The 27,957-nt window shown below is 52.3% G+C and overlaps 1 protein-coding gene and 1 long non-coding RNA gene across 2 annotated transcripts; both read right to left on the reverse strand.

Annotated features, from left to right (window-relative positions):
- GNAI3 (G protein subunit alpha i3) lies at positions 1-27,931 on the reverse strand. Its single transcript, XM_068660180.1, has 9 exons — positions 27,724-27,931; positions 15,078-15,120; positions 14,828-14,969; positions 12,545-12,702; positions 5,512-5,640; positions 2,994-3,123; positions 2,336-2,489; positions 1,245-1,454; positions 1-1,142 (listed from the first exon to the last, which is right to left on the reverse strand). The coding sequence occupies exons 1-8, from the start codon at positions 27,839-27,841 to the stop codon at positions 1,264-1,266; spliced, it is 1,065 nt and encodes a 354-aa protein (XP_068516281.1). The 5' UTR covers positions 27,842-27,931; the 3' UTR covers positions 1-1,142; positions 1,245-1,263.
- On the reverse strand, positions 17,228-27,716 carry LOC137844149 (uncharacterized). The gene is made up of 2 exons (XR_011089837.1): positions 19,289-27,716; positions 17,228-19,166 (listed from the first exon to the last, which is right to left on the reverse strand). It is a non-coding gene; the product is annotated as an uncharacterized lncRNA (long non-coding RNA).
- Positions 27,932-27,957: the final 26 nt, after the last annotated feature.

Consider the following 27,957-nt stretch of genomic DNA (forward strand, 5'->3'; position numbering starts at 1 on the left):
AACTGTTTACTCACCATTTTAATACTGCCAACAACTATAACAGATTGAAACTGTACACATGACAAACTGGGAAAAGAGTCTAAATGCAATGGTTCAGCAAAGGAATGTACTGACTGGTTCTGAACATTACTACAGTAAAAACAATGGCAAACAAGAATTTGGCACCACATATACAAAGTAAAGGCATGCTGTCAATACAGTTTAAGAGTCTCCGAACAGAAAAAGCCATGGTAAATGCAGAACAAAGTGCACCCTTTAAAAAATTGCCCACCGGTTTAGACCAAAAATGCACAAGAATCTAAGTGGTTGATTTAGTAGCTCTGTAGCAGCACACATTTTCCATCTAATTTGGAGCTCGGCATTTCAGCTCTCCAACTGACACAGCCCGGGTACATGTCCACCACAAAGCTGGCTTGATGCTTACCACACAGTATAAATCCCATTTGGATATCAGCATAAATCAGGTTCACCCCTAACCATAAACTAAAAAGACTTCGTATATCCTGCTGCAGAAGCTTCTTTAAAAAGCCTTATGGTAGCAGGACGGTAACAAACTACACATCAGAAAAAGCCGAAGCTATCGCCATAAGAGCTCTAAGGATCCATTAAGTAGTTGCAGAAATATTAAATTCTGACCATACCAAGTGTTAAAAACAAAGAGTTCCTGCTAAGAGGAATACTTTCTGCATGATCTGGTCACATGTGCATAGTTAAGTGATTTTTTTGTTTTTATTTTTAAAACAAGATTTGTTTGCAAATAAAGAAATAAAATTTAGTAAAGTTATAGTTTTCTTGATGGAAAAAACCTTAAAAACAGACTAGTGGTGGCTTGTTAACCAAAGAAAGAGAGAAAGCTACATATCGAAGGTCTGGAATCCAGCACCTTAACTTCACAACAGCTGTACACATTTGAGATTACACCATCCAAACGATGCCAGGATGATCTAGTCACACTAACAGTTGTTCCATCTTGACCTAACTTCAACATCCCATATCAATAAAAAGGTCCCTAATACAGAAGATTGTGCTAAAGAATGCAACGATTCTGCATGCTGTTTTCGTTTCCCTGGTCCTGTTCATGCTTGCAGCTGTCCCCATGAGGCAGCAAAGAGTCTGGTTCTCAAAACGCCACATCATAAGAACTGAAAAGAGAACACGGAGCATTAGTGCAGTACAAGACAAAGCCAGACCAAGCTGGTGTGCAAAGCTTAAACTCTGCGCGCAGCCAAGCAGCTTAGCTTTACCTTCTTCCCACGCCCCTTCTCAATAGAGTCCGCATTCCTTCAGGTTGTTCTTAATGATAACATCTGTAACAGCATCGAACACAAACTGCACGTTCTTGGTGTCAGTGGCACAGGTGAAGTGTGTGTAGATCTCCTTGGTGTCTTTTCTTCGGTTCAGATCTTCAAACTGACACTGGATGTACGCAGCTGCTTCCTCGTATGTGTTGGAGCCTGACAAAGAGAAGAGCCCTTACTTTAGCCAGCAGTTCACAGCAGAGAGTTTTTGCACAGATCTTTTAAGCACATATTAAGCTGCTTGCAACCATCTGCCTTATCCAGCTACAAATCCAAATCCACAATTAACCCCTTCTTGCAAATCTGAAGGCTATTCCCAGCTTCTGCCCAGTGACCTTGGACAAGTTGTTCACTGCTGCACGTCTCCAACTGCTCCCCACCCCAGACCCTCCGCTCAGAGACTGGAACATCACCATCACGCCTCTTCACGAGCAACCTGTGAGATCCAAAAGGGAACGCTGCACATCAGCTACCAAAAGGCTTTGTGCTAGAAACTGTTATATTGCAAGAGTGACAATGACAGGAACAACCAGGTTTGAGGGAAGGGCAGCTTCAAAATTCTAAATGCCTCAAGCACTGACCATGTAACACACCATCCCTGTGCAGGTGGCAGCAGGGAAGGGCTGCAGAACAGACTCTTGCTGAAACAGACACCAGAGTGAAGAAGGGCCTTACCCAGGATGCGGATAAACTTGATAGCCTCTAAAATAGAGGTTAAATGGAAGCATTGTCCTAGTACAACGTGGAAAACACAGTGACCTTGACTTGCTGAAGTGCAATACTGTTCAGTGTCTTTGCTTTTCAAACTCCAGGCCATAAAACACATGGACAAAGGCTATTCCAAACCACAGACATGCACAACCACGTCCCTCCTGAGAAAATGAGTTATCAGCTAGCTGGACAGCTCAGAGATGCTGCCCGAGAGACAGAGTGATGGGAACAGGGAAAAAGATAATCTTGGATTTTGTAGGCTTTAGCTGACTCATTCCTGGCCCTGGTGATGCAAACAAGATGCCATTTCATGAGCCCAACCTTACCTGTGTATTCTGGATAGCAGATCGTTAATGGGCTTTTCTTAATCTTTTCCTCAAACAGGTCTTTCTTGTTCAAGAAAAGAATGATCGAGGTGTCTGTAAACCATTTGTTGTTACAAATGCTGTCAAACAGTTTCATACTCTCATGCATCCGGTTCTGAAAAGTAAAAAAAGAAGAAGGCGATGCATCACTCCAGAGTTATTTAGGGAGGATGAGGTGGGGGCAGACAGGCTTTACTACAAAGGCCAGACTAAGGCACCAAGCATTACACTGCTAAACACGCACGTCCTCACTGTCACCGCATCAGGAACAGTGCCCATGGCCCTGAGGCTGGTGGCCTCACCCCGCTGCTCCCCCAGCCCATGCCCGATCCTCCACGGAGGAGCTCCCACCTCGGGAAGCAGGCTGCGGGGCCAGCACCACGAGCCATCCTCCTGTACACAGGCCCTGGGGAAAATTGTGCATTACCGTTATCTTTTTCTGGGGCAAGATACCGCAGGCTGCTGCAAGGAAGTGCTCTTCAGGGAACAACCACCACATAACAAAGGGAACGATCTAGAGACGTGCCCGTCCCACACAGGACAAGGTCTGCACTTGCTTCCACCTCCCTTCTGCTACAGGGCCACCCAGCCAGGCGTTAGCAACTCCTCGATGACATACCATTTCTTCATCCTCGGCCAAGACAAGGTCATAATCACTGAGGGCCACACAGAAAATAATTGCTGTCACGCCTTCAAAGCAATGGATCCACTTCTTCCGCTCTGACCGCTGGCCACCGACATCAAACATCCTGGGAGAGGCAGAAGAAAAGTCTCAGAAGCTAAGGAGACTTCTCTCCCCGGCCACCACCCCATCCACAAGAGATGGGGAGGCTCAGCTAAGGACTTTCCAGCAGGCAGGGGTTAGGGAAAAACAGGTACACAGCCTTCCATCAGCAGGGCCAACAACGCGGAGCCTCCCTTCCTCAGGAGAATTCACTGAATTCTTGTTAGAGCAATTTCAGCAGGAAGAAGTAGAGGTTCACCTACATCACTATCCAGAAGTCTGCTGATTCATCAGGGCATGCTTATTTTGTTCTCTGTCTCCTATTTCCTTAGCAACAATCCATTTGCTTGACTGGACTCCAAACACCTACTCACAGCCAGCTCTTCCAGTTCATTTACACTGCATCTCACAAAGGATTATCTGGAACACGCTACCTGCATGCTACTGCTGGGACTCGGAAGAATTAATGAGGTTAAGAAACAGCTTTTTTTGTTTGTTTGTTTTCAAAAAGAAGTGTCTGTTGTCTACTGAAGTTTAAAGGCTTCAGCTACTTACAGAATTTCTGGCTATAGAAGAGAGGCAAGCACCTCGGATGGTTACAACACCCTGCTCACTGGAGCGTTTTGATGAGATGCAGGGTTGCTCACTATGTTCTGATGCGCTGTGACTTAATTAAATCAAGCCAGATACAAGTCAATATCCAAGAGCTATGGAAATCATAAACATCGATTTGTTATCACAGCAAACACATAGACAAGAGACACTACCCAGTGTGGGCCAAAAGCAATACAACTTAATGACAGCAAACGAGGGAGCCAGAAGAGCAGTTCAGCTAACTCCAATTTTCTATTTAAGGTAAACTGTCCCAGTGGAGCACAGAAGGAAAGATGAAAATCTCTGCAAAGATACCGGCTGTTTACTTAGTTTGCATTATTCGCCATTACTCGCTGCTTTTAGCACACAGTCAGCTGAAGAGGAATAGCATCCCTGACAACTCAGCTTCTCCAAGCTAATCCAAATTCAAGTCACAGTTACACTAAAGCTACCTCAGCCCATTATTAATGTCTGAGATTTAACATCAAGGCTTCCGTCGCAGGAAAGATGGCAGCTTCGGGGTTTAAGATGCATTAATGCTTTCCTTTGCAGAGCAAATCCCTCTGAGATGAGACACCTTGTGTGCCTCTGGGGAGCTGGGGGAAAGAGCAACCCCCTCTGAGGCACGTGCACAGAGTGCTCAGTCATTTCACTTTGAAAGAAGGGCTACAATGATTAAATCAAATGTGCCTGCTACCTCCAGCTCACTCTCCCATTAGTCAGACGTGATGATTTTTGAAAGAGCACCACACACTGCAGCTGGAAATACTAATCCCAATACATCGTGATGGAAGACGAGTTTTCCCTAGATGAACCACAAGCCATATAAATAGTTCCGAGACGCAAAGTGTTTGGGCATTTTTGTTAGAACAGTTCATAAGTTAAGACATTTCAGAAGCCAAAACGTACTGCTCTCCCAAACAGCGTGCAAATGGATCCAGTTTTATAAGCAACGCCTGGATTTTTGCTATAGCTCTTCCAAACTGTTTTCAAACACAAACTAAAAATAAGCCAATAAATGCTTATTTAAAGGCTTTCAGCAGCAAAGGCTTGAAAACATTGCTATAGGATGAAGGGAATTCGCCCAAGATACAGACACTGTTTTTCTACACCCACGTCCTGCGACAGCTCTGCTCACCCCCAGGGCCCCAGGCTGGTTGTTAGGAGCGCGATCGCGACCCAAAGCGAGGATTTTCTAAGGAGCAGACCAAGAGCAGGGAAGGCAGCTCGACTGCACACTAGCAGCTGCTAAGAGGTTAGAGGGAGTTTGGTTAGTGATACTGAAAGGGACACTGCCAGCACCAGACTTGGTAGCTGAGCCCCACAGGGGCTGAATTTAGGAGGCAGAGAGGGGAGGCAAGTCCCATCCTCTGCAGTGCCACGCGGAGCCAGCCAGGCCCCAGCACTCCTGCTCTGCAGCAAGTGTCAGTCAGCAATCACTGGCTTTGTGAACACCATGCACCCCAGAGCCAAGGCTGGGTCTTCAGGGAGAGCCCTGCTCTTCCACTTCAAAGAAAGGGGTTAAATTCAAACTCAAAACCCAGGAGTCAGTGTCCTTTTAGTATTTTTTTTTCTGATCCTGTAAACAAGCAGTCAGTACCTGTGTGTGCGATCCCAACATAAAAGCAGCTGAAAAGAATAGAAGAAGGCAAATAAAAGTCAAACCAGTATCTCCAGTGAGCAACACCAGTAGAAAGGGAGTACAACGGAGGCGAGGACACTTAAGAGCACGAGGCGTTTTGCACCGGGGGTGCAGATCTTACTGCCACGCACCGAGGAAATCAGCGCAGTCCACAGGGACACGCTGCCCTGCACTTACTTGAAGTAGAGGTCCTTGAAGGTGAAGTGAGTTTCCACGATGCCTGTAGTTTTAACTCTGGTCCGCAGAACATCCTGCTGAGTCGGAATATAGGTCGGCTGGGATATTCTATCCAAGTCATTTAGGTAACTAAACCAGAAGAGACAACATAAGATGAGCTTTTTTTAGCCTCTGTGTTTGCTGTGAATCTTTTATAAACTGCAGAAGAAAGTCACCACAGAACTTCTTCACACAATGCAGACCTCAAACACGCAGCAAACAGACAAACCCCCTTGGGTCTGCCTCGGGATGGTTTTTATCTTTTTTTTTTTTTTTTTTTTTTACCCCCCTCATGTGGCCTTGCAGCACGTGTTAGGTTGAGTTCAGCTGGTCCGGAGCAGTGCTTAATCAGAGGCTAGCACAAGAGGCTGATGCAGAAGCCGTGCCAAGACTGGTATCTCTTGGGGCAATTCAAAGTAGTCAAGGCTTTTCACATCAAAGCACAAGGCAATAAATCCAGTGGCTCATTTTAAAGGGCAAGAATACATCAAACAAACTAGCAGGAAGGAATTAAGCACAAAGACCAGTGCCACAGCAAGCAGACTCATTCACCTACTTCAGCAACAGCAAACTAACAACCAGAGGTGCCTTAATCCCAGCTTTTGGGAGGATGCAGGAGGAAGTTGTAACTCTTTCAAGCTGCAAACATGACATGCTGGGAAGCCCGCGTGCCTGTGGGCGGCCCCACAGAGCCCAGGGCTGCTGGAAGTGCCCGTTTCTCCATGGCACCACAGCACCGTGCTCACCAGGACCCCGACTCCATTTCAGCTTCAGAAGATTCCCTTTGAGGTTTGGCTCTCGGGTACATCATTTCCTGCAGCACCATAAATCGTGCCCTAACCAGCAACACCTCTGAGCTCGTTTTTGCCCGTTATGAGGACGGTGAAGCCTTCTCGCTGGTGGAAGCAGAAGAGATGACTGCAGCTCCATTTGGAAGGGACCCGAGATGAGAGCATTACCACTCACAGCTACGGGCACACCTTTACCCTGAGTTGTCTTTTTAATCAGCACAGAACCGTACAGCTGTCAGGGTGGCACAACGGTGTTACGCTATCTTAACGATCTTGCCATGCCAAGCGAGCAGCATCACAGACCATTAGCGGGCAGAGTTTGCTCACAAGCAAACGTTGTGCCCAAAGTTCACTCGCCTTTTTCACCAAGCAGGCAGCCCACTGAGCGGCATCTCCCTCCTCTGCCAGGAGCACCAGCGGGTGCTGGCAGTGCTGAGCTATTTTCTGAGCCCCAGCAGAACGCAGCCCACCCGCCAGCCTCCTGCCGGTGCTCACCCTGCACCGCAGGGCTCTTCTCCAAGGGCTGGGATCTGCAAGCAGTTTTAGCCCAGGACAGGCCAACTCCCCTCGTTCCCTCCTCCTGCCCAGTGGGATGAGAGGTTTGCAAACTGCTCTTTCACAGCAACACAGCGCCCAGAACTCACGCTTGGGATTGGCTTTAGATTCAGTTTGGTACAACGGAATTTGGAAGGCAGCTCTCTTCGTTAGGCTTCTCGTAAGCATTTCTGCTGAGGATTTAACTTGCCCAAGTGGTTAGCCTCTTTCCTACCAGTGTTAGTTCAGCTGGGACACTGTGGTTGAGAACCAATGGAAGAGATGGAAACGAAACCTAGGAACTGACCCAGCAACTTTTAACAGCTTGGCTTAGATGCAGGTCACAGGGCTGCCCCAAATCACTGAAACGATAAATGTGCAAGCTGAGGCCGTAAAGCATCTGCTCCTAATTGCCAGCTTTCAGCATCAGGAGTTTGGGCAATGAAACTGGCATAATTCCCACTTAAGGCTTTTTAGGCAGCCAGGAGTGAATAGGGGCATCTCCCACCAACTGCACTGCAACGTGCCGCTCAAACACTTGCCTATCGATCAGCGGAACAAGGTGTATCAGGTTAAGCAGTACCCCATCTGCACGTTCCCTTAAAAATAAACTCGGCTAGATTAATTCAGAGGGACTCCAAGGGCAAGTAAATACCAGACCCCATGACAGTGCCGAAGCAGTTGGATTTTTGAGCAGGGGATTTTTTGGTTCTAGATCCCATGTACATGCAACCCCCCCCCAGCTATCTGGGGCTCACCAGGGGCAGATGACTTTGTGGGCAGAAGCCACCATGCTGAAAAAAAGGAAAAAGCACAGTCTGAGACTCATGGCTTTGAGCTACCCATCACTCAGTTTGCCTCAGAGTTTACAGATGTTCCTCTAAAATCCTGTTTCAAGAACTGAAAACGCACACCTTACTGAATCTTGCCACATCCCACGCAGCTTGCAGCCCTGTTCACAGCCTCCTTTGTCACTGGGCTGCAGTCATACACTGAGGCTGCGACACTTGTTCCCCACCTCGTACCCGTGTGTTTACAGAACCAGCTATTTCTCATGCTCAACACCACCTTGCAAATGCAAGCGTGCAAAAAAATGGTTTTTTGTTTTGTTTTGTTTTTTCTTTTTCCACACTGAAAACTAGGCTTTGGGCACAGAAGTGCTGACCAAAAGCCTGCAGCATAACTCATGTTTGCATTAGTGACCCTCCAAGCCTTCTCAGGACAGCCCTGGTTCGATACCATGTGTGTGGATGTGTAGTTCCAGCCTGATCAGCTTCAGCACCATCCTGACTCACGCTCAGGCTGACTGCTCTGCTAAGGAGCAGTGACAGCAGCGGCAGGACTCTGGAGCGGGCAGCTTTCAGGAGGGGAATAAAACACAATTCCCCTCCTCCACACACTCACACGAGCCCTGGAGTGGCATTTTCCTCACAATTCAGTCATGCTTCTTCCTTTCAGTGCTGGAAAGAATGCTCCCAAGGCCAGAAACGGCTCCGAAAGATTCATACAAAGCATTTCTTACGAAAGGCGCTCACAGCCGGAGCTGCGGGAGGGAGGGGCGGCCCCAGCAGCCGGGAGGCAGAGCCACAGACAAAGCCTGCCTCGGCCCTGCTGCCAGGAGAGGCGCAGCCTGGTGCCCAGCTGGGTTTTTGTCTGCAGCCACCGAACGCCGAGCTTTCCAGAAGCCTTATCACAAGAACCCATCCGTGTCAGCCTGAAAATGCGAACGGTATTCCTGCTTCCACAGGAGGTCGGTTCACACAGACCTGATCTACAGCCAAGCCTTCCTGCAGCAAGAAGAAAAAGGGTGAAGAGCTGGTGAATCCTGTATCTAAAAGATGTATTTTTCGGAAGTTTGCCTCCTCTTTCCCTGCATCTTTAGGTCGGTTTTGGCAGATGATGACATTAAACAAAGCAGAAAACATGGTAACAGAGCAGGATTTCCAGGAAAAGGGAATGCTGCGTGTTACCTTTATCAATACAAATGCTCATTTGGAGCAGTTCAGACAGACCCTAAGTGTACCACACAGACCTGCAGATGAAAAAACTCTCATCTGAAACTTGAGCTGTGATCCCAAGGTGCTGTGTTACTCGAGAGGAATCACAAGAAAGTAGCACCAGGAGACACATGGGAGAGGTTCTATTTGAAAGTGAAGAAAATAAAATAAAAAGAAATCTAGGTTTTACCCAGCATCATAACGGTAAGGGAATTCAGGCCAGAAATGGCACTTGGGAGCGTGACAAGAAATGCCAGGATACGGAACAGTTCATCAGAAAGCGTGCTAACTGCCTGCAGATAGCTCCCAACAGTATCTGCAGTTTGGTGCCTGCATGACCTTTGGAAAAAGCAGCAATACCAGCAAGCAAAATATTTTAGAGCATTATCTGCTTTCCAACACTTAGAATCATAGAATCATAGAATATCCTGAGTTGGAAGGGACCCTTAAGGATCATCAAGTCCAACTCTTGACACCGCACAGGTCTACCCAAGTTCAGACCATGTGACTAAGTGCACAGTCCAATCTCTTCTTAAATTCAGTCAGGCTCGGTGCAGTGACCACTTCCCTGGGGAGCCTGTTCCAGTGTGCAACCACTCTCTCTGTGAAGAACCCCTTCCTGATGTCCAGCCTAAACTTCCCCTGCCTCAGCTTAACTCCATTCCCGCGGGTCCTGTCGCTGGTGTTAATGGAGAAAAGGTCTCCTGCCTCTCGACACCCCCTTACGAGGAAGTTGTAGACTGCGATGAGGTCTCCCCTTAGCCTCCTCTTCTCCAGGCTGAACAGGCCCAGTGCCCTCAGCCGTTCCTCGTACTTCCAAGTATCAGATAGAGGCGACTGCAGAGATGTGCAAGCCTTAGCATCCACACTGCTGCCTCATCGCAGGTTTTTGTTTGCTGTAGCTGTGACACCAAGAATTGTGCACAGGGTTCCCAAATGCTTCTCCACAGCACCCACTGGAGACAGGAGAGGTGATCTAGGGAGAGCTGTTTGTTCGTGTCAGAGGTAAAGAAGAATAGGAAACAATATGACAAATAGGGACGGTCGGAACGTCACACCAAAAGAGCACGGCCGTTGCTAGAGGGACGTTATCAGATGGTGCCTAAGAGAAGACACGGAGCATTATGCCAGTGTTTGAACATCCACAGCTTACACCAAGAGTTAACTCAGCTGTTCTAAAAACCAAACCACACGCAAGAGAAAACGTGCAGAACACTCAGGTTCCAGGACAGATCGTTTGGATTGGTGTTACCAGCGGTTATCTTCAGCAGCTTGCCAACACCCTTTGTATATGCACACCAAGCACACCGTTACAGGGGTGACGTCCACGCGATGGGCAGGATCCACACTGCACAAGGGGAATGGCTCAGGCAGGCAACAGTGGAGAGAAAAGTTTTCAGAAGAATTTGACACAACCTTCAAAATCCTAGCACTCCGCCATAGCACTCCTGTCAGTTCCTGATGATGGTCAAACCACCTCGTTTTCACAAGTGATCATTTGTATCTTGCTCTTTTTCCTTTTCAGGTGTCTCAGCAGAGGCCCTCAGGTCTGATCTGATGCCAGGAGCCCAGCACCAGGGTTGACGCACAGTGCAGTGCAGAATTTCAGCTGGAAAACCAGCCACCCCAAAAAGGGCACTGGGCCAAGCCCAGTCCTGCTTGTAACAGCCACTGGAAGGACCAGAGAGGTGACGCTCCCCCAGCAGTACTGCACACAAAAGCTACTGCCTACACAATCACCACCACAATAAGGGATTGCAAGCCAGCCATCCTTTCAGCATGGACTTAAGGAACACCAGAAGATAAGGCAGGCCAGGGGCCACGTGCTGAGCAAAGAGGAGCAAATGCTGGCCGCATGCTCACTTGGCCACTCATTCTGTACATTAGCAAGGCAGGGGGCCCACGGCAGAAAACAGGTCCTGAACTGTGTGATTGTGCTGTGCGCTCGCTCGCAGCATTTCCTAACCGCGGAGTTGCCTGGCGACTGACTCAAAAAACAAGGCTGACTTCATGCAACTTCCTGCGGTCTTAGGACAGGAAGCAAAATTCTGACGCCTGTATCAGAAAAATGCCACACGGGTCATCACCAGCCTGAAATCTCTTTGCTGCAGATTTGACACCAGCCCATTAGAGCAACTCCTCACAGCAGGTGTCCACACATACCCGAGATGGGACATGACGCAGATACTGAGGAACGGGAACAACCCACTGAAGCCCAGTCTTTGAAAAGCAGGCAGGTGAAGCCATGCAAGCACTCAAGCAGGCTTACACCCTCTCTTCCCAAAGCTGCCTTGTTGCTGACTCCTCAATGCCCTGTTCTCCAGCCTGCCTTCATTCACATTATCTTCCCAGGCAGACCATCAAGACCACGAAGCTCCCCATCTTCGTTTCCTCCTTAAGCTCCACTCAACCTCTTAGGTTTTCTGCCTTAGATCCTGTGCGCAAGAAGAACTTCAGCTTTCCTTCTCTCTCCCACGTCTTTTTTTTATTAAATCTATTCTCTCACTCATTCTCATCTATCCTTTTTTCTCCCTTTGAATATGAAGCTTCCTCCCTGTGTGCTGCAAAGGTACTAAAGAATCTGAGCCTCTTCTTGTCAACTCACTTAACCTTGATCTAAACCCATGATCATCTGCCGAGGTGTTACAATTTAAAAAAAAAATCTTGCTTATTTTCAAGCTAAAATTTGCTCTGCACAGACAGAGCCTGCAGGCAACTCAGCTGTGACTCATCTAAAGTTTCTTTATAAAGCACTTCCAAACTAATTTTTCAAAGGCATAAAACTTGGCCAAACTGAAGAATTTTCAGGTGGACATCAGGAAGCATGCCTGACCCCAAAGTCTTCCCTTCTGACCTATAAAACATTTGCTCTAGAGAGACCAAGCATGCAATTTTTTCCATAAAGAAAAAAGCAACAACTGTCTTGTTTTTTTTAAGAGCAACAGTTTCCCCTCCCTGCACTAACCTGCCTCTTTGAAATAGATGAGGCATTCTGGTCAAAATTCTCATTAATTCCAGCCAGCTGCCAGCAGCAGCCTATAGCGTTCCTCACTATTTATCTAGTCATAACTTTCCAATTGTTAAGCAATTGTGTGCATTTTAGAAACAGAACAGTAAGCAGGTTTATAGCTCGCCTGCAGCACTGCCTTTGTGATGTTAAGCACAGAAACAGAAGTGTAGAGAGAGCTGTAAAGAAAACAACTATATGAATATTGAATTGCCAGTATCAGGAGAGCCCAGTATTGGAAATTGTTGGTCACTGTGAATTTGGTAGTTAAATCAGAAGCTCGGTTTCAGGAAGAGTTACTCCCTTCTGCAGGGAAGGAGTAAAGGTCATGTCGCTGATGATCTGCTAAAACAATTGATCTTAATGCAAGGTGGTGCATTGTTCTTCCACTACAAGCAGATCGCCAAGTTCACCTAGGCTCAAGGAATGCTTTTTCTTTTTTCTAGTCTTATATGCAGGGAAAAGATAGAGTAAAACTGACTGATCAGCTAAAGCTCCAAGTCAGCTTGAGAGCCAAGCCCTGAGAAAACCCAGCCCAGCTAACTACGGTTTCTGTCCGCCCACTCTGGAAGCGGTTTCTGTCTGCTTGCAGCCACGGAAATCCTTTCTGAGGACCAGTGTTTGGTTTGCTGTGAAGAACCCAGAAGCCAGTAACGGTCTCTTACTATGATGCAGAGTCATTAAGTTGATATTCTCTTGATCTGCTGAAGCAGGCCTGAACCCCAGCATCTCTCCATAATCGCTTGATCACACCAGCTAGCTCAGCAGTCATCACTCCCTCCTCTGCGCTTCCAGCTAATACAAACAGCTGACGGGCATCGTCCTGCAAGGAGAGGTGAAGAAAAAAAAATAAAAATCAAAACTTAGCATCAGAAACTGTCTTAGAGGCTGCAGCAACTGCACTAAGGAGTCATGTTCCCCTCTGCCATGCTGTCCAGTCTTCTCCCCCAAATCACCACGTTCTTCTTCATCCTGCAGTCAGAAAAGTGAGATCTGTGCCAGAAACCACCTCCTCCAGCCTGTGGGGTGGGATGCACTGCTGGCGGGTGGCAGCCTGGGGCACGCAACACTTCTGTAGCACCAGCACCACAGGGATCTGCACCCCAGCGCAACAGGCAGCATTCACATCAGAAATGCTGCATTTCAGTAACGTGGCACACGATGCCATCATCAGAGGAGAGGTAAGAATGCCAGTGTGCTATTATAGGCTAAACCATAAATAATGGCTTATAACTGAAAAAGTTTTATTAGAGCAGTGTCATACAGTATGGTAACGAGGAAAATCTCCGTATCAAAAGCAAGTTTTGGATGATTACAGGTTTAAAGCTTTGAGGATACGCTGTTTGCTGCAACAGCTGTCAGAAGGAAAGGAGACTGATTTCCTAATCAAGTGTTTCATCAGGAGATGGGACAGACTGATCCGCATTTGACTCTCTGCCCCAGAGCACAAAAAATTCTTTTCAGAAGTCTTAACGCAGGACCTTACTTCCCAAGCAGAAAAGCAAGCTTTTTCTCAAGCTTTTCAAACTAAGTAAGTTAACAAGCAGAATTTGAAAGTGGAAAACAGGCTGACCTACATCCCACACTGATGTTTACTTCTGCAGTGATCAGACCTGCCAGCTTCCTTTCAGATGCAGGAGACCTTTCACTATCCCAACAAGTTCTCAACTGCAGCAGACTGTCTCCCTCCTAATATCTGCTCCTCTCCAATGAGCATCTGTATCTGTACTGTCCAGCATTTACCAGCAAAGCTTGGAAAACAGTCAAATCTGCCTGCTACTCCAAAGGGTACTTCTCCCGAGCACAAGGCAACAGCCACCTAAATTAATTTAATCAAGGTTTAAATCACTGCAATACAGAGCTGGAGCTCAGTTATGAGTCTTTGCACGTGCTGCACTTATGGCTACAGCGCTATGCTGACAAGTCATACGCTGTGGTTTGCTGGGAGGCAGTAGATTTAGTTACCCTGGGTCTTGTCCTACAAAACTGTAACAAGTTGTTTGCCCTTCAGGGTAGTTTGGGGCACGGGAAAATTCTTGGCATTCAGCTCTTGTTCTGCTTTTGCAAAGCAAGCTAAGCCTGGGCAGGTCAACTGAAAAAAAAGGAACTTGGATTTTAACATCTTCCTCCTTCCAGCCACATTAGCCAGGCTGAGATCATCACTCAACCTGCACAAGCTCACAGGAAAGGTGGAGCAGAATGCCAGGGTGGGTTTGGAGAACAGTTGAGTAACAGCATAGGTTAGTGTGCAAGTGAACGTATGCCCTTCAGCAAGGACACTTTGTATCTTAAGTTCCAAATATCTGCAGTTGCGACACAAAGAAGCAAAGTGTGTTACTTCACTTACCGTGTATTAACTGTAGCACCAGGAATCAGTGCAAGTCAGCAAACGTCACAGGCTGTGCAGCCACCGCCCAGAATACACAGTTCCCATCTCCTACTCATTTTCAGGAGCTTCTGACTTCCCATTCTGCCTGTGCCTTCCCCCACCTCCACAATTAAGACTTCCTCTCTTCAGTTTCTACCAGCTTGAAGTACTGATGGTGAACACCAGTAAGAAAGAGCACAAGGAATCAGCAGAACTGAATGGTAAAGGAGGGCCTCCAATCCTCAGAATGCCAAGACTACAAGTGTGATCAAGGTTTATTTGGTTCAGCTTAAAGCCTAACTGGCACAACGCCTTGAAACACTAATGAGGACTGACGTCCAAAGACAAGCAATTTAAACCAAAACTAAGAGCTTTGTTAAAAATTCAAATACCTTATACAAACGGTTGGGGATTTTTATTTATTTATTTGAGCACTCAAACTACAGATTGTGAAGTGTCCCACTAATGCATCTTGTAACAAACGTACTTCCACTATAAGCGCCATGGGCAGAATTTCCAGGATTCATTAACACAAGTCACAGCACCAACTCAGACCAAGGGAAATAAGTGAAATACTTACTGCTCTGGCAACTTCCCCAAAGTCTATCTTTAGCCTTCCCATGGCTCTTATGATTGCAATGATGGACTGGATAGTATTGCTGTAGACAACCACTTTATATTGTTTGCATTCTTCCTCCGAATAGCCATCCTCATGAATAATCCTGGAAGAAAACCAAGCTGTCACTCCCAAGCCAAAGCACAAGGGCACCACAGACTTCTTATTTCATCTTGCACTGAAATGCAGTTCACATGACTGCACTCTCACTTACTTCATCTGCTTCACAATGGTGCTTTTGCCAGATTCTCCAGCACCTGAAAAGCACAAACAAATTCCAGTTAGCAAAGTTAGGAAAAAAACAGATTGTGCCCTCCTCACTTCCAACAGAGAGGTTGACAGGGTTTGGAATAAGATGCCTCCTGTGCATTGCTGCCGCTAGCATAGCCCCACAGCAGCTGTACCGTCCCCAGGGGAGGGATGGCACCCATAGCTGCACCCTCCTCAGGTTGTATTTACTGATGCTGCTGGTCATTGTGTGTCCGTCTGCTCAAAAAGAAAAGGAGAACTGCTGAACATCCAGAACATGCTTCCTAGTCAGCATGGGTAGCCACCTGAGAGGCACATCCGAAAAGCTGGGACAAGGATTTATCTAACAGACTGCCGGCCTGCCACCCCTCCTTTCCAGCTCACTAACTCCAGTCCGAGGCAGCCCAACAGCTAAATGCATGGATGCCATCAGGTCCTGGCCACTATTGCCGGGCTGAGCAAGAGAAAAGCATTGGCCTTGAACACCCAGGTGGGGATAGCCACAGATCCTGGGGCACTTTCACAAGGAACAGCTAACTCAGAGAAATCTTGTGTAGCATTCAGAGGAAGGGAGCAGACTCAGCAGAGAGCTCAAAAACACACAAATTCTGCGCACAGACCCAGGTTAAGCAGCTCAGGACATTAAAGGCCAGAAATGTGTTACTGTGTCAGAGCAGGAATACCACGATAGATCTTGCAAGGTCCCTCGGCCACTTTGCGGTCAGCCAAATGCTGCCCATAATGTTCTGAACAGGAAAAACCCAGGCGCGCTCCCGTGCTCCATTAACACAGCACAGTGGTAAAAGCACAGCAACAGCACTCCCGAGCCAGGTGCTTCTCAAGAAGCCACAGCAGAATCCAACGAGGCCTGCCCAGACTTGCAGTGGCAGCTCCCGGCCACCCGTGAGTCACCAGCAGGAAGAGCAGGGACCTGGCCTCACGCTGCAGCCGCTCGCTGCTTCCCACGGGGGAGCACAGCCACGGGACAGGTCGGGCACCTCCACCACGGCACGGCACACCCACAGCGCACGCAAGGCAAATTGCAATTGATTAACAAGTTCTATTCTCCATCATTTCCCACAATACAAGCGTTATTATTCTGGGGAACTGAGGACAAAGAGACCCGCAGGTTTACTTAGGAAATGAGCGCTTGCCGCAGGATGACTTCCAGCTGAAGTATCAGAGCTGTGGGCAGCAGCACCTGGCCATGCCTGCATCGCAGCCGGCTTCCCTTCAGAGGATGGAGCAACCTGCCCTGCTGAGCCCTGCACACCCCGGGGGGCTGACTTATTCCAGCCCGCCGAGTCAGAGGCTCCTTTCACCAACGTTGCTGTCAATCCAAGGCACCGCAGAGCGCTCTGCAGCCACTTCCCAGGGTGCAGCAAGGGCAGCAGCCACCTCTGCCCACCAGTGCAGCGGGCACTGGCTCTGTGCCCCAAAGCCACGGCATTATCACAGCTCCTTATCACAGCTCACCCAGCCCCACAGCAGCAGCAGCCAGGGGGCATTGCCCATGCGAGGCCTGTGCCCGTGATGAAGCACGCAGAAAGCAGCAGACAGCTGGCTCTGCTCTGCCCCGTGCGACCACGCAGCAGGAGCTGCCTGCAAACAAGCTGGACCAGCCGTGGGTTTCAGGCTGCTCGGCCTAAAGCGCTCGCTCTGAGCTGCAGAACTGGGTTTGCTGAAGCCCAAAGAATGAAGCTGAGCCTGTCTGGATTTGGTTACATGACTAAAGGTGTCCTGGCTGGGCCAGGGGACCCAGCCTGCCGTTCGCTTCCAGCACAAGGACTGCAGGTGCCCCAGTGCGCGCTGAGAACTGGCGGAGTGGTGACCCTGAGCAGCACTGCTGCCAGCAAGGCGAGTTTTGTTGGGAGAGGAGAATCCCTTTTAGGTTATCAGACTGATGGGGAAAGACCAAATTTCAGGTATAAAAAGAGACTGTGAGAACCGGGCTGTGGCATACTTCTCTAGAAAAAAGTAGATGAAATGCTCTTCCAGAAAAAGAGCGTTTCCCAAGCCTCTTGCAACATGCAAAGCGGACTGTGCTGCATTCCAGTTCCACTCCTGTATCCCTGGAGCCTTGGGAAAGCTGGCTCTTAGGTACAGCACCACGAATCGGGCATGAGAGCAGTGCTGCTGCTCAAAAACAAACAATTCACTGCCCGGCCTCACTGCTCGATGCCATGCTGGCATAGGAACCCAGAAATCCAACTCCCGAAGACAGAAGGTTGCTCTGTTGGGTTTGGGAGCAGGATAGGCATGCTGCTTCCTCGCTTGGAACTGCACACATGTTCCAGCTTGCTCATTTCACCTGCCCTATTCAGCCAACAGGGTTTTGGTGGAGGAAAGGGCAATACTGCAGAGAACCTGGAGGAACACGAAGTACTTGCAAGAAAGTCAGGGTAGGGCTTAACGCACGGGCTGGGAAGGAGCACACAGGACAGCTGCTTTCTGCCAAACTCAAGCTGCCGTTCACCGGCTGTGAGCGTGCTGTGCCAGCCTGAACCCAGACCTGCCGTCACCCTGGGAAGAAGGCAGCAATCGTCCCAGGACTGAGCGAGGACAACGCTGCCTTTACAGACACGCACTGTGTCCACTCCCAGCGCATCCGTCAGTTCCCAGATGTTGACATGGATTCCTGAGGCTCTGCTGCTGTATTAAATTACAACAGAAAGCTTCCCCAACATCAGACAAGGTCGTTTTCAAGCTGAATGTGCATTTCCTCCTAGGGAGCTTCAAACCCAGCAAGCGGTCAAATATTTCTACAGCTCTTGGTGGCTGAAGACAGGAGATGCATAGCTGGTTCTTCACCCAGCAAGAGCTTTCGCAGCAGGACAAGCAGCTGGATGACAGGTTCTCAGGCTGTCAGGTGGGAGGAAACCAAAGTCAAATGAGGCCTTAACGTGTTGTATCACAGGGCTGTGCCTCCAGCCTCCGTACGCAGAGTGGCTGGACAAGGGTTTCTGCTTCTTCGGAGAAGTGCTGAGGGACACGCTGGTGTCTGAGCACCAGAGTGCCACTGCCTGGGGCACGTGGCCGCTCTGCTTGCTTCGGCTGGGAGCAAACACCTTTAAGCACCGATTTTGCAGATACTGCTTTGAGTTTAGCTGCCTCACCATCCCCCTCGGGGACGGCAGCACTAGCAGCTGCCCTGTGCAGCAGGGAAACTGCTTCCGAGATAGGGCATGTGGTGCAATTTAAATCAATTAGCCTTTAGTCTAAGCTGAAGGGTTACCAGATGAGAGTCTCTCATGACAAAGTACTTCCATGTCTGGAAACCAAAGAACTCAACTTTTAAATTATTCCTAAGCATAATTCATTTTTTTTTCTTTCCCTCAAGTCTTAGAGAGAAGATATTGCCAACTCGGCTCCAGGCAGAACAGGCAACATAAGACACATTCCATCTTTAAAGCCGTTGAAGAAATGTTAGCAAGAAAGAATAACGAGGCAAGCTTTAAACAGAATCCCCCAAACCTTTATTCAGATCTCCGAGGGAATTAACACCTTTCACCCAAGCAAACCCCGGAGGCCTGAAGCGCACGACGCAGCAGGGCTCCCCCCCACAGCCCGCTTCTGCGGGACTCCATCCGAATCCCGGAGCTTGCAGGAAGCCTCCTCCTGCTGAGCGGGCTCTTTCCTCTCGTTGTGCCCCCCGGGATGCCTGCCTCTCCTGGGGCAGGCACGCTTCTAGCAGGGGTGACACCCAGCACAGCAACCTGCTGGCTGCACGCTGGTGACAACCCCAGGCACAGCTGGGTGCAGGAGCGTTAGGGCTCCGTGTACCTGGCGTCTCCGCCCCGCTCTGCACAGGGGCTCCTCCATGCAAGCCCTCGTGTTTCTTTTCGCAGGTAAGCATTCCCCTCACTTGGCCATTGTGATGGGGAAGCCTCAGCGCTGCCACCTCCCCGCAGAGCCCTGCGCAGGGATTCGGAGGAGGCTCCTGAGCACAACCTCTGGCTCTTTTCTCATCGCCAGACTCGCTGCCATTTCCTCAGATTACCTTAAAATAATCCACTGCTGCAGCAGGCATCGCCGAACTTGCACTGCCTGTCAGCTGAGTGACAAAACAATATCAGATACAATTATGCCATGACAACACAGCCAAGTTGGTTATACAACACTAATTCGAGCCACATTCGTTTAACTCTTTCCCTTCTCATTTCCAACCCCACGCACCTCAGCAGCGGCCTCAAAAAGCAGCAGCCCGTGCTTTTGGGGACCGGGGTGCCCGTTCCTCACCCCACTGCTGCTAAGGGACCGAGAGGCAGGAAAAAGCGACCCACGCCCTCTGCCCCTTTCCCTGCCAAGAGGCAGCCCAGGACAGGCTCCCAGGGCTGCCGGGTGTCGCCTCCTCTGGGAGGGGATTCCCGAGGGAATTTTTCCATCTGCTCCCAGCCTGGCCCCCTGGCCCTGCACCTCATTAAGCCCTCATTTTAAAGCGCCTGCCCTCCAGCACCACAATCACTCTCCAGGAGCTCCTGCTGGGGCAGCAGCTGCTTACCAAGGCAAGGGTTGGCATCAGGCACGGTCTCCTCCAAATTGCTCAGGAAAAAAAACAACACATTAACACTGCCCCAGTCTATTCCACGACACCAGTGCTGCATGCTGCCATGCAGCTCGTGGCATTTTCAGGGGCCCCCTCTCACTGCCTACCTGTGCTTTTATCTCCCTCCTCTCCAAATTTTCACAGTTGTTTGCATTTTACTGAGTTTCCAGCCCCAGCTTGAACATCTCCAGGTCTCATTTCTGTCCTCTGACACTTGCCGTTTGTCTAAATATTTGCACGTACCGCGCAAGCTGCTGCTCTGCCTCGTTCCAAGTCACTTGAGTGGCTGCAAAGGGTTTGCACAAAGCGATGCACATCAGGCCCTGGGGAACCAGCACTCAGCGCACCCTTTGCTCCCGGGCGCACGCAGCTCCATTTACCCTGATGCCTGCTGTTTGCACTTACAGCAGGGCTTAAGCTTCAGTCGAGTACCTTTAGCAGGAAAAAGAGCAGGGACTGGAATGCTTTGCATAACACGAGCGGGCAGCGTGGCGTTGGAAGCGCTCGTGGGCCTGCAGGTCTCCAGAAGGGCAGGCAGCCAGGAGCCGGAGCGCTTTGAGGAGCTGAAAATCAGGAAATGAGCCACTGGATGTCACTGGGCCCAGCGACACCAGGGCTGGAACACTGCTCGGGCACTTCTCACTGTCACACAGCAAGCCTCTCCTCTGTGTTTCAGGTAGCAGTTACAGGAGATCCCCTTTCGCCAGGAGAAACCACGGCTGACCGGAGCAGGGATGTGCAGAGAAGGCTTCACGAGCCCAGCGCCTCTTCTCCCAGCCTGGCAGCAAGGAACACGCTGATCCCACAGCTCTGCCTGCGCGCCCCGGGAAGGGTGATTTCCCCTCCCAAACCTCCTGCTGCTTTTGGCAGAAGCGGCTCCCCCCCAACTGACCCCGCAAGACCCCCCTGCAGCCACTGCTCCTCCGCTCACCCCGCAGGGCCAGGATCGCTCCCCCAGAAGCCGGCTGGGATGAATGCCCCCAGCCAGCCCCTGCTTACTCCCGGGGTGGATGGGGGGGAACCTGAGGCAGCCCCGGGCCCTGCTGCAACAAGCAGTGCAGAGCCAAGTGGCCCCACACAGCCTGGAGCTCACAAGATTTCAGGGAAGAGGGCAACGAGCATGGCACCAAAACACAGAGCGGACCGGGGACTGCAGCCCTGCACGGCTGTGCTCCAGGTACAATGGCTGCTTTTAAAGAAATTACCTCTCCATTCACGCTGCCGAGGAAATGAGAAAGGGAGGCCAAAGACTGCCTGCACCTTCCAGACACGAGCACCGAGCAAGCTCACCGTTTCAGAAGGTATTTTAAGCAAAGTGCTCTTTCTGAAGCTTGATCAAAACTTCAGGTGAGGACTTCTTCCCCCCCAGTTAAGGGGAGAAGCCCTGAAGCATCTGAAAGTTTCAGGAGGGAAACCAGGTTACTGCCAAAACAAATTCTTACTCGAGACTTGGAAGAGATGCACCTGGAATATCCATTAAAGCCCAAAAATTTAGCAGGCTGACACGCTGCTGATCCCTAGCCTCTGGAGGAGGCCACGCACAGCTCGTAACTACAGCAACAGCCCGCATCCGCTGCGAAACCACAGCAGGAGCTTGGCAGAAACCTCGGCAGACCTCTGCCGAGACAGGGGATGCTCAACCCTCGCCGAACCCCAAAACCCACCGAAGCTCACAGGCACTGCCAGAGCCAACAGCCTGGAAACAGCCCCGGGAGCGACGTGGGGTCACCCAGCTGGGAAGGAGCCCAGGGGCTGGAGCACGGAGCCAGGGGGAGCCCGGCCCCTCCAGCACCGGGACCACGGCGGAGCAGGGGCTGCTTGAGTGCTCGTAAGCATCCCCGGGGGGACGCTATCTCCCCAGCAGCACAGATGTTTCCTTTTGTCAACATTTATTCTAGCCCCTCCCTAGCAAACAGCCGTGGATATTTGCCTTTATACACAAACACGCTCCTAGGACGCGGTTTTCCAGGAGGCCACGTCCCTGGCACGCGCTCCTCCTGTGCAGGCTGCGCCCCCGGCCCCAACACCCCCCCCTGCTGTGCACGCTGCTGGCCCCACCAATATCCATCACGTCTCCCCTTGCAGAGATGTTTTATTTATTTCAGCGCAGCCCCGGGAAGCTCTCGGATAGCACACGGCCAGGAGAGCTTGGCTGACTCCAGGACCCAGCCCCGGGAATCAGGAAAAGGAGATGCCATCAGAAAGGAGGGCAGCGGTGTCAGGCCAGCGGGCCCCACGAGACACAGCTATTGTTAGAAAAGTCAACAGGAATCAGAACGGCTGCGGCTGACACGCTGTGACAGCGACAACCACACGCTGGAAAAAAAAACAACACCCGTACCCAGAAGGGCCTGCGGGCTGCCTAGGGCCCGGCTCTAGCAGGAGCCAACGGTACAGGACGAGCCATCGCTGCCTCTGCACGCAGCAGAAGCAGAGGATCCTCTGCAGGAAAAAGGAAAAAGAAGGGAGAGAGCCTTGCCTGCATTATTTGGCCATCAATGTTTCATTATTTGGCCATCAATGTTTGTGTAAGCCTGAAAAATTAAGGCTTACAAAGCTGCAGATGGCTTGTAAGCAACATGAGCTCCTAAGCACCCATCCTTCACCTTTTTCTTTTTGCCTAGAACCTTTCTAGGGCATCAGCCTTATTTTACATAAAGGCTTTGAACGCCTGAGCGCTGCCTTAAAGCTTCAGGGGAAATTTTTAATGCAGCCTCCACGCGGGGCTCACAGGGAGCTGGGGGAGAGACCCAGGGCAGGGCCAGTACCTGCAGCACGCGAAGCAGGCGGCGTCACCCCACAGCCAGGCAGGCGAAGCCCTCACTTTGAGGCTCCTCAGCCAAACGTGGCCAAAATCGTTGCTCAACCGTTCCAGGGGGGGCTGGATACAGCCCAGGGAATCCCACATCCACCCAACAGGCTCCAGGGTGGCCACGGCTGGAGCAACCCCCGGCACCGAGAAACTGCCCGAGGAACCGCAGAAAGAGGCGCAAAACCAGGCAGAGACAAACCTAAAGGTGTCAAAAAAAAAAAAAAAAAAAAAAAGCTCCCCTTTGGTAAAATTAAAAGTTAGAAACTGGGGAGAGAAGAAAAGGCCAGTCCTGGCAGGACGCAGGCTGCTCTTTGTCCTCGCACGCTGCTGCAGCAGGGCCAGATCCTGGTGCCCACGAACCCAGCGGCTTCCAAGCAGGCTGCGAGCGCTGGTGAAGTGGCTCCGGCTGCACCCGGTGCAGGATGCCAGGGGGGCCGGGGGAGCCTCCTGCACTGCAGACACTGAAGGCTAGCTGCAATAAGATCTGGGAGACAGCGTGAGGTAACGGGAACAGCCTGAACTCTTGCGACGTCCATTTTACCTTTGATACAAAATTTTTTCTCCGGAAGGAAAACAAACAACAGGAACTATTTTCCTCCATGGCAAGAACCAAATCAAAGTTCACGTCTGATTTACAGCCGCTTCATCTCATCCCAACCCCACAGCGCAGAGAAAGGCTGGTGGAGCTGACCCACTGCTGCGAACCACAAACTGAAAGGCCCAAGAACAAGCACAGACAGCGGGACAACCGCCCAGTCCCCACCATTAGATGGCCAGCCAGCCAGAAACACCTGCACCAGCTGTGCCCTGCAAAGCTGGCACCAGCTCCCGGCAGCCCCACGAGCACCGCAGCCACCAGCACCCTACCCCAGTGCTCTGCCAAGGGCCTCGACCCCCCCTCTCCACCCACAGCCCCGCAGCACACTCTCATGGTGCGGCTCCCGGCCGAAAAGCAAGCGACCCCCCCTCCTGGCTGCCCCAGCGCCCATCTGAGTCCCCAGCCTTTTGCCTTCAGCCTCACCACGCGCTGCAGGAGCGGAGCTGAGCGCTGCGCCTTCCCCAACCTGCTGCAGTCGGCCCAAAGCCACGTTCAGCCTGCACAGAGGCAGCCCTTCTGGGCAGGACCCAGCACGGGGGCGTGTGCAGGGCCACGGGAGGAAAGGCACAGGCTGCTCTGCAGGGACAGGGGTGTGGGGGGGCAGGCAGACCCCGCCAACAAGGCGTGGAGCTGTGCCCCAGAGCAGCAGAGACCTGGGCTGGGCAGACACGGAGGGAACAGTGAAGACACGGGTCTGAAAAAAAGTTCCTCGCTAGCACTGCTGCCCAAGTGTCTCATTTTCCTCGTGACCCAGGTGGACTGACGTTAAATCCCCGCTGAATTTGATGGAGGGGCAACAGCCCTGAGTTTTTACAAACATTTATCAAAAGGAGCAGGCGGGCAGGGGACAGCCCGCGAGCCCCCCGCCGGGAAGCAGCACGTGCTGCCTGCTCGCTGTTTGCTTTTAGAGCTGGCCCAGTCGGTGCCACCACGGTAAGGAGAGAAGGGTAAACGAGTCGGAGCGGTTACCAAACACCAACTGGGAAAACACGAAACAGGAGACGCGCCTCTGGTGACGGCCACGGCTGCTCGGGATCGCTGTATGGGGCCGGGAACAAAAGGCGGTGGCACGGCGAGTGAGGAAGGAGCACCTTGAGGACCAGAAGCGAGGAGCACGGTGCCTTTGCAGCTGCACGCGAGCTCGTTGCTCAAAACTTTTAAAAAAGCTGTGTTCAAATTAAAAAATCCCTCTTTGTTAAAAAAAAAAAAAAAAAAAAAAAAAGTTATTTTGATGCTCTGCCTCCGTGTTTAATGAAACTTGAACCTTGTCCAGAGAGCCCTGGGAGGATGGGGCACAACACTGAACCCCCAGCCAGCTGCTCCGCCTGCAGCACCATCAGCACCGCGCCCCTCGGCTCTGCACGAGCACACGGCTGAAGCAGGAGCCTGCCCGGCACGAGGAGCTCGCACTGTGTAGCAGCACGCGGGGCCGGCCCTCACCCTGAGCGACCAGGGCCAAGCATCAAAGATTGAGATGGATTTTTGTGAAATCTCCCATTGCCGCTCTGCGGTGAGCACTTCGCACCTCGCTGGCCTTCACCTGCCTGCACCCCATCCTGGGGGGTGAAAACCAAGCAGCAGGGTTCGGATCCTGCACCCAACCCCTGCGAGGTGCAAAGTGGCAGCAACAACACGGGCACAGCCTGGGAGGTGGTGGGCACACGGAGAGCCTTCCTCAGCCCTGGCCGGGCACCACGAGCCGGGTTCTCATTCACACAGAGCTGCTCCCAAACGCCCGGCAGAGCTAACGGCACGGAGATACTGAACTGCCTTCTGAAAACACAACCCTGACTGCTGCGCCTGCGAGAAAACCCTCCCGTGGCCACTCACGAGACCAGAGCTCGCAGGAGGAGCGCTCCAGACGCGAGGGCAGCACGTGGCAGCCACCACGGGACGGGGCCGGCGCCGCCCTGCAGGGAGCACCGAGCAGCTCCAGAGGCGAGGGGCGGCCGGGTCCGGTGCCCCAGCAGTCCCCTGACACCACCGCTGTGAGAAGCAGGGGAAAGCTGCCTGTAGGGACCTGTGGTATGGACGGCAACAACAGCTTGGCCTGGATTTCCGTCCCTAGAACGCCCGTCTCTGCGCTTCACACGAGCACAGCCACGGCCGGCTGAGCACCATGAGGTGAACTGGGGGAACAGAGGGGGGAACGGCAGCCTTGGAAAACAACCGAAGTCTCCAGGAGTAGCAGAGCTCGCAGTTTGCTGGGGTAGTTAGGCAGATGAAGGCTATTTTAGAACGAATTTATGCTTTTAATTATTTTTGCACGAATTAGCAAGAGCCCTTCCATGTCACCACGCAGAGCATCCCAACCCCGTAGCACCGCAGCGGGCTGGGCACGGGCACGTTCTGCACACACACAATTTGGGGCTGGCTGCACCCACCCACCCCAGGCCTTTGCCACACCTCTCCGCAGCACACAGCAGGACAGCCACACGCACCCGGCAGTGACTTCGTGCCTCGGAGTCGCCCAGAGCCCTCCGAGACCCAATGCAGCCCCTCTGGAAGGTGCTGGAGCACGGAGCCTCCGGCCCTTCTGCGTTTTGCTGCTCATCCCGGCTGGAAAATCCCACGGCTTCCTACGTCAGGCAAATCGCATGCCCACACCTGCACAATGGCACTGTCCCAGAGGCAAGGTGGAGCGGGGAGGCAGCAGTTGGCGGGGCTCCAGGGTGAGCCCTCGCCCACCGCCACGCGCTCAGACCCTGCCCGGCCCCGCTGGCGGTGGGCACGCACTGAGCAACCATCGCCTCGCAGGCAGGGGGTGGCAGGAGCCGGGCTCAGCTGCTCTGCACCGCTCACATTTATTTCTGGGAAAGACCAAAAAGCCTCGCAGGAGTTCCTCAGCAGGCAGTGCTGTGGAAGCGAAACGCTCCGGGTGACCTGAGACCCCCACGCGGGAGCCACCGCACAAACCTGCGGCTCCCGGACCTTCACCCGGCGAGCGGCGCTACCTGGGCCAGCACCCGAACCCCTGCGGGGTCCCATCTCCCACCTCAGCCCAGGGGAGGCTCTGGGAAGCAGAAGGGGACACGTCAACCCCCTCTCCTTCCTCCTCTGCCAAGGAGGAGAGGCTGTTTAAGGAACAAAAGCCGTGGGGCTGGGCGCAGCGCTCACTTCCCACCAGCTCCCAGACCTGGCACAGAACGCACACGAGCCTTACCCTCATCTATGGGGCTCTGCGGAGCCCCAAGTAGGGCAGCGATTTTCACAGGGCTGGGGAAGAACATACGGAGTCCAAACTTTTCTCTCTAGAGAAATGCGTTTCTGCTAAACTTCACTGCATCAGCAGAACGGCGGGAGGCTCGCTCCGGTTACATAAACCACCGCAGGAGCTCCGACGAGTTAATGATACGAGACACTACTTATCCGAGACATCTTAATGCTACGTTGGGAAAAAAATGCTTGCTCAAACAATGGAAAAAACTCGTGAACTTTTCCATCAGCTCCTCAATGCCTCCCCGAAAGGGCGTTTGTTCCCACTGCAGATTGTTTTCTGCTGGCAGCTGGCTGCTCTGCTCTACCTGCTCATTAACAGAGCTGCACGTGGGGAGGGCGCATTTCAGCGCCACCAAATCCCCTTTGATCAGCAGGAATCCTTCCACTGGATTTTCAACTAGAAAACTGTGACAATGGGGACAGGATGCAGGCCACGGCCAAGCGTGAACCCAATCCGAGACCCGATGCAGATCTCCTCCCAGTTATCCCAGAAGAGCTTCACTGGGCTTCAACGTACGTGACCCCACTACTGACAAAGTACCCGAAGGCACAGCAGGCAGGCATTTCGCTGCCTCCAAAGCCATCAGAAACCCCAAAACACAACTGCTGCTTGGGTTCTGGAGTCTCACCCAGGCTCTAGGTTAACGCACTCTGAAGACAATTATTGGACAACCTTTTGGGTAACTCTGTCACCCGCTGCCAAGGTCAGGCAGTCCTGCCCCAAAATCCTTACAGCCCTTCCCACGTTGCCACAGAGAACACCAGACCGCAGAGAAAAAACCTGGCACAGGAAACACAAAGGGAGAACTGTGCCGGGCGCTCTCCCTGGGAATGTGCGAGCGTTGCTTACTGTCAACAGCACAAATCCCCGCAGAATAAAGGATTATCCTGCCCCTCGGCCGGGAAGCTCTCCGTGTGTGCAGATCAGAGCTCAGAGCGCGTTTCTCAAGGATAGGAGCAAAAACAAGTTAAAAGGGGGAGAAGAAGCGTTCACAGGAGGGGGACCCCTCGGAAGGTGGGATCACCAGCCTGCTCCTTCTGTTCGAAGGGGAGAGCCCAGGCGCCTTTGTTCTGGCCCTCAGCGACCCCACCCGCCCCCACCTGGGACGGGGCCCAGCGGCGCTGCCCCAAGCACAGGCCCCGGGCGGCCCAGCACGAGGGGGCCGTGTCCGGGGGGGCTCCCCCTGCCCCGCCCCGCCTCACCCCGCAGCAGGGCAGCAGCACGGGGGCAGCCCCGTGCCCGGCGGGCCCCCGGGGGGGCAGCGCCTCCTCCTCACGGGCAGGAACCCCCGGCACGGTCCCGGCCCCGGCACGGCCCCGGGCTCAGCGCCAGCCCCGCCGGGAGCGGGGCCCTGCGGGGACGGAGCCCCCCGGGGAGAGGGGAGGGGGGTGTTGGGGGGGGGGCCGAGCCCGGGCAGGCGGCGCCCGCTCCTCACCGAGCAGCAGCAGCTTCACCTCCTTGGCCGCCTTCTCGCCGTCCTCCCGCAGGTTGCGGTCGATCATCTTGCTCCGCTCCACCGCCGCCTTGTCCTCGGCGCTCAGCGTGCAGCCCATGGCGGCGGCGGCGGGCCGGGGCCGGGCCGGGCCGAGCGGAGCGGAGCGGGGCTGCGCCTCTCGCCTCCCTCCCTCCCTCCCTCCCTGCCGCCTCCCCCCCGCCCGGGCGGCGCCGG

Source organism: Anas acuta, chromosome 24 (genome assembly GCF_963932015.1).
Source record: "Anas acuta chromosome 24, bAnaAcu1.1, whole genome shotgun sequence".
In the NCBI taxonomy this organism is placed as follows: Eukaryota; Metazoa; Chordata; class Aves; order Anseriformes; family Anatidae; genus Anas; species Anas acuta.

Bases quoted from the DNA above. Each gene is read 5' to 3' on its own strand.
- GNAI3 (XM_068660180.1), bottom strand. From the start codon at position 27,841: ATGGGCTGCACGCTGAGCGCCGAGGACAAGGCGGCGGTGGAGCGGAGC. The intron at 12,703-14,827 runs GTAAGTATTTCA...CTCTCCTTGCAG, and splicing joins TTGGGGAAGTTGCCAGAGCA to GACGATGCCCGTCAGCTGTT. The intron at 5,641-12,544 runs GTAAGAGACCGT...CTTCTGGTTTAG, and splicing joins CTTAATGACTCTGCATCATA to TTACCTAAATGACTTGGATA.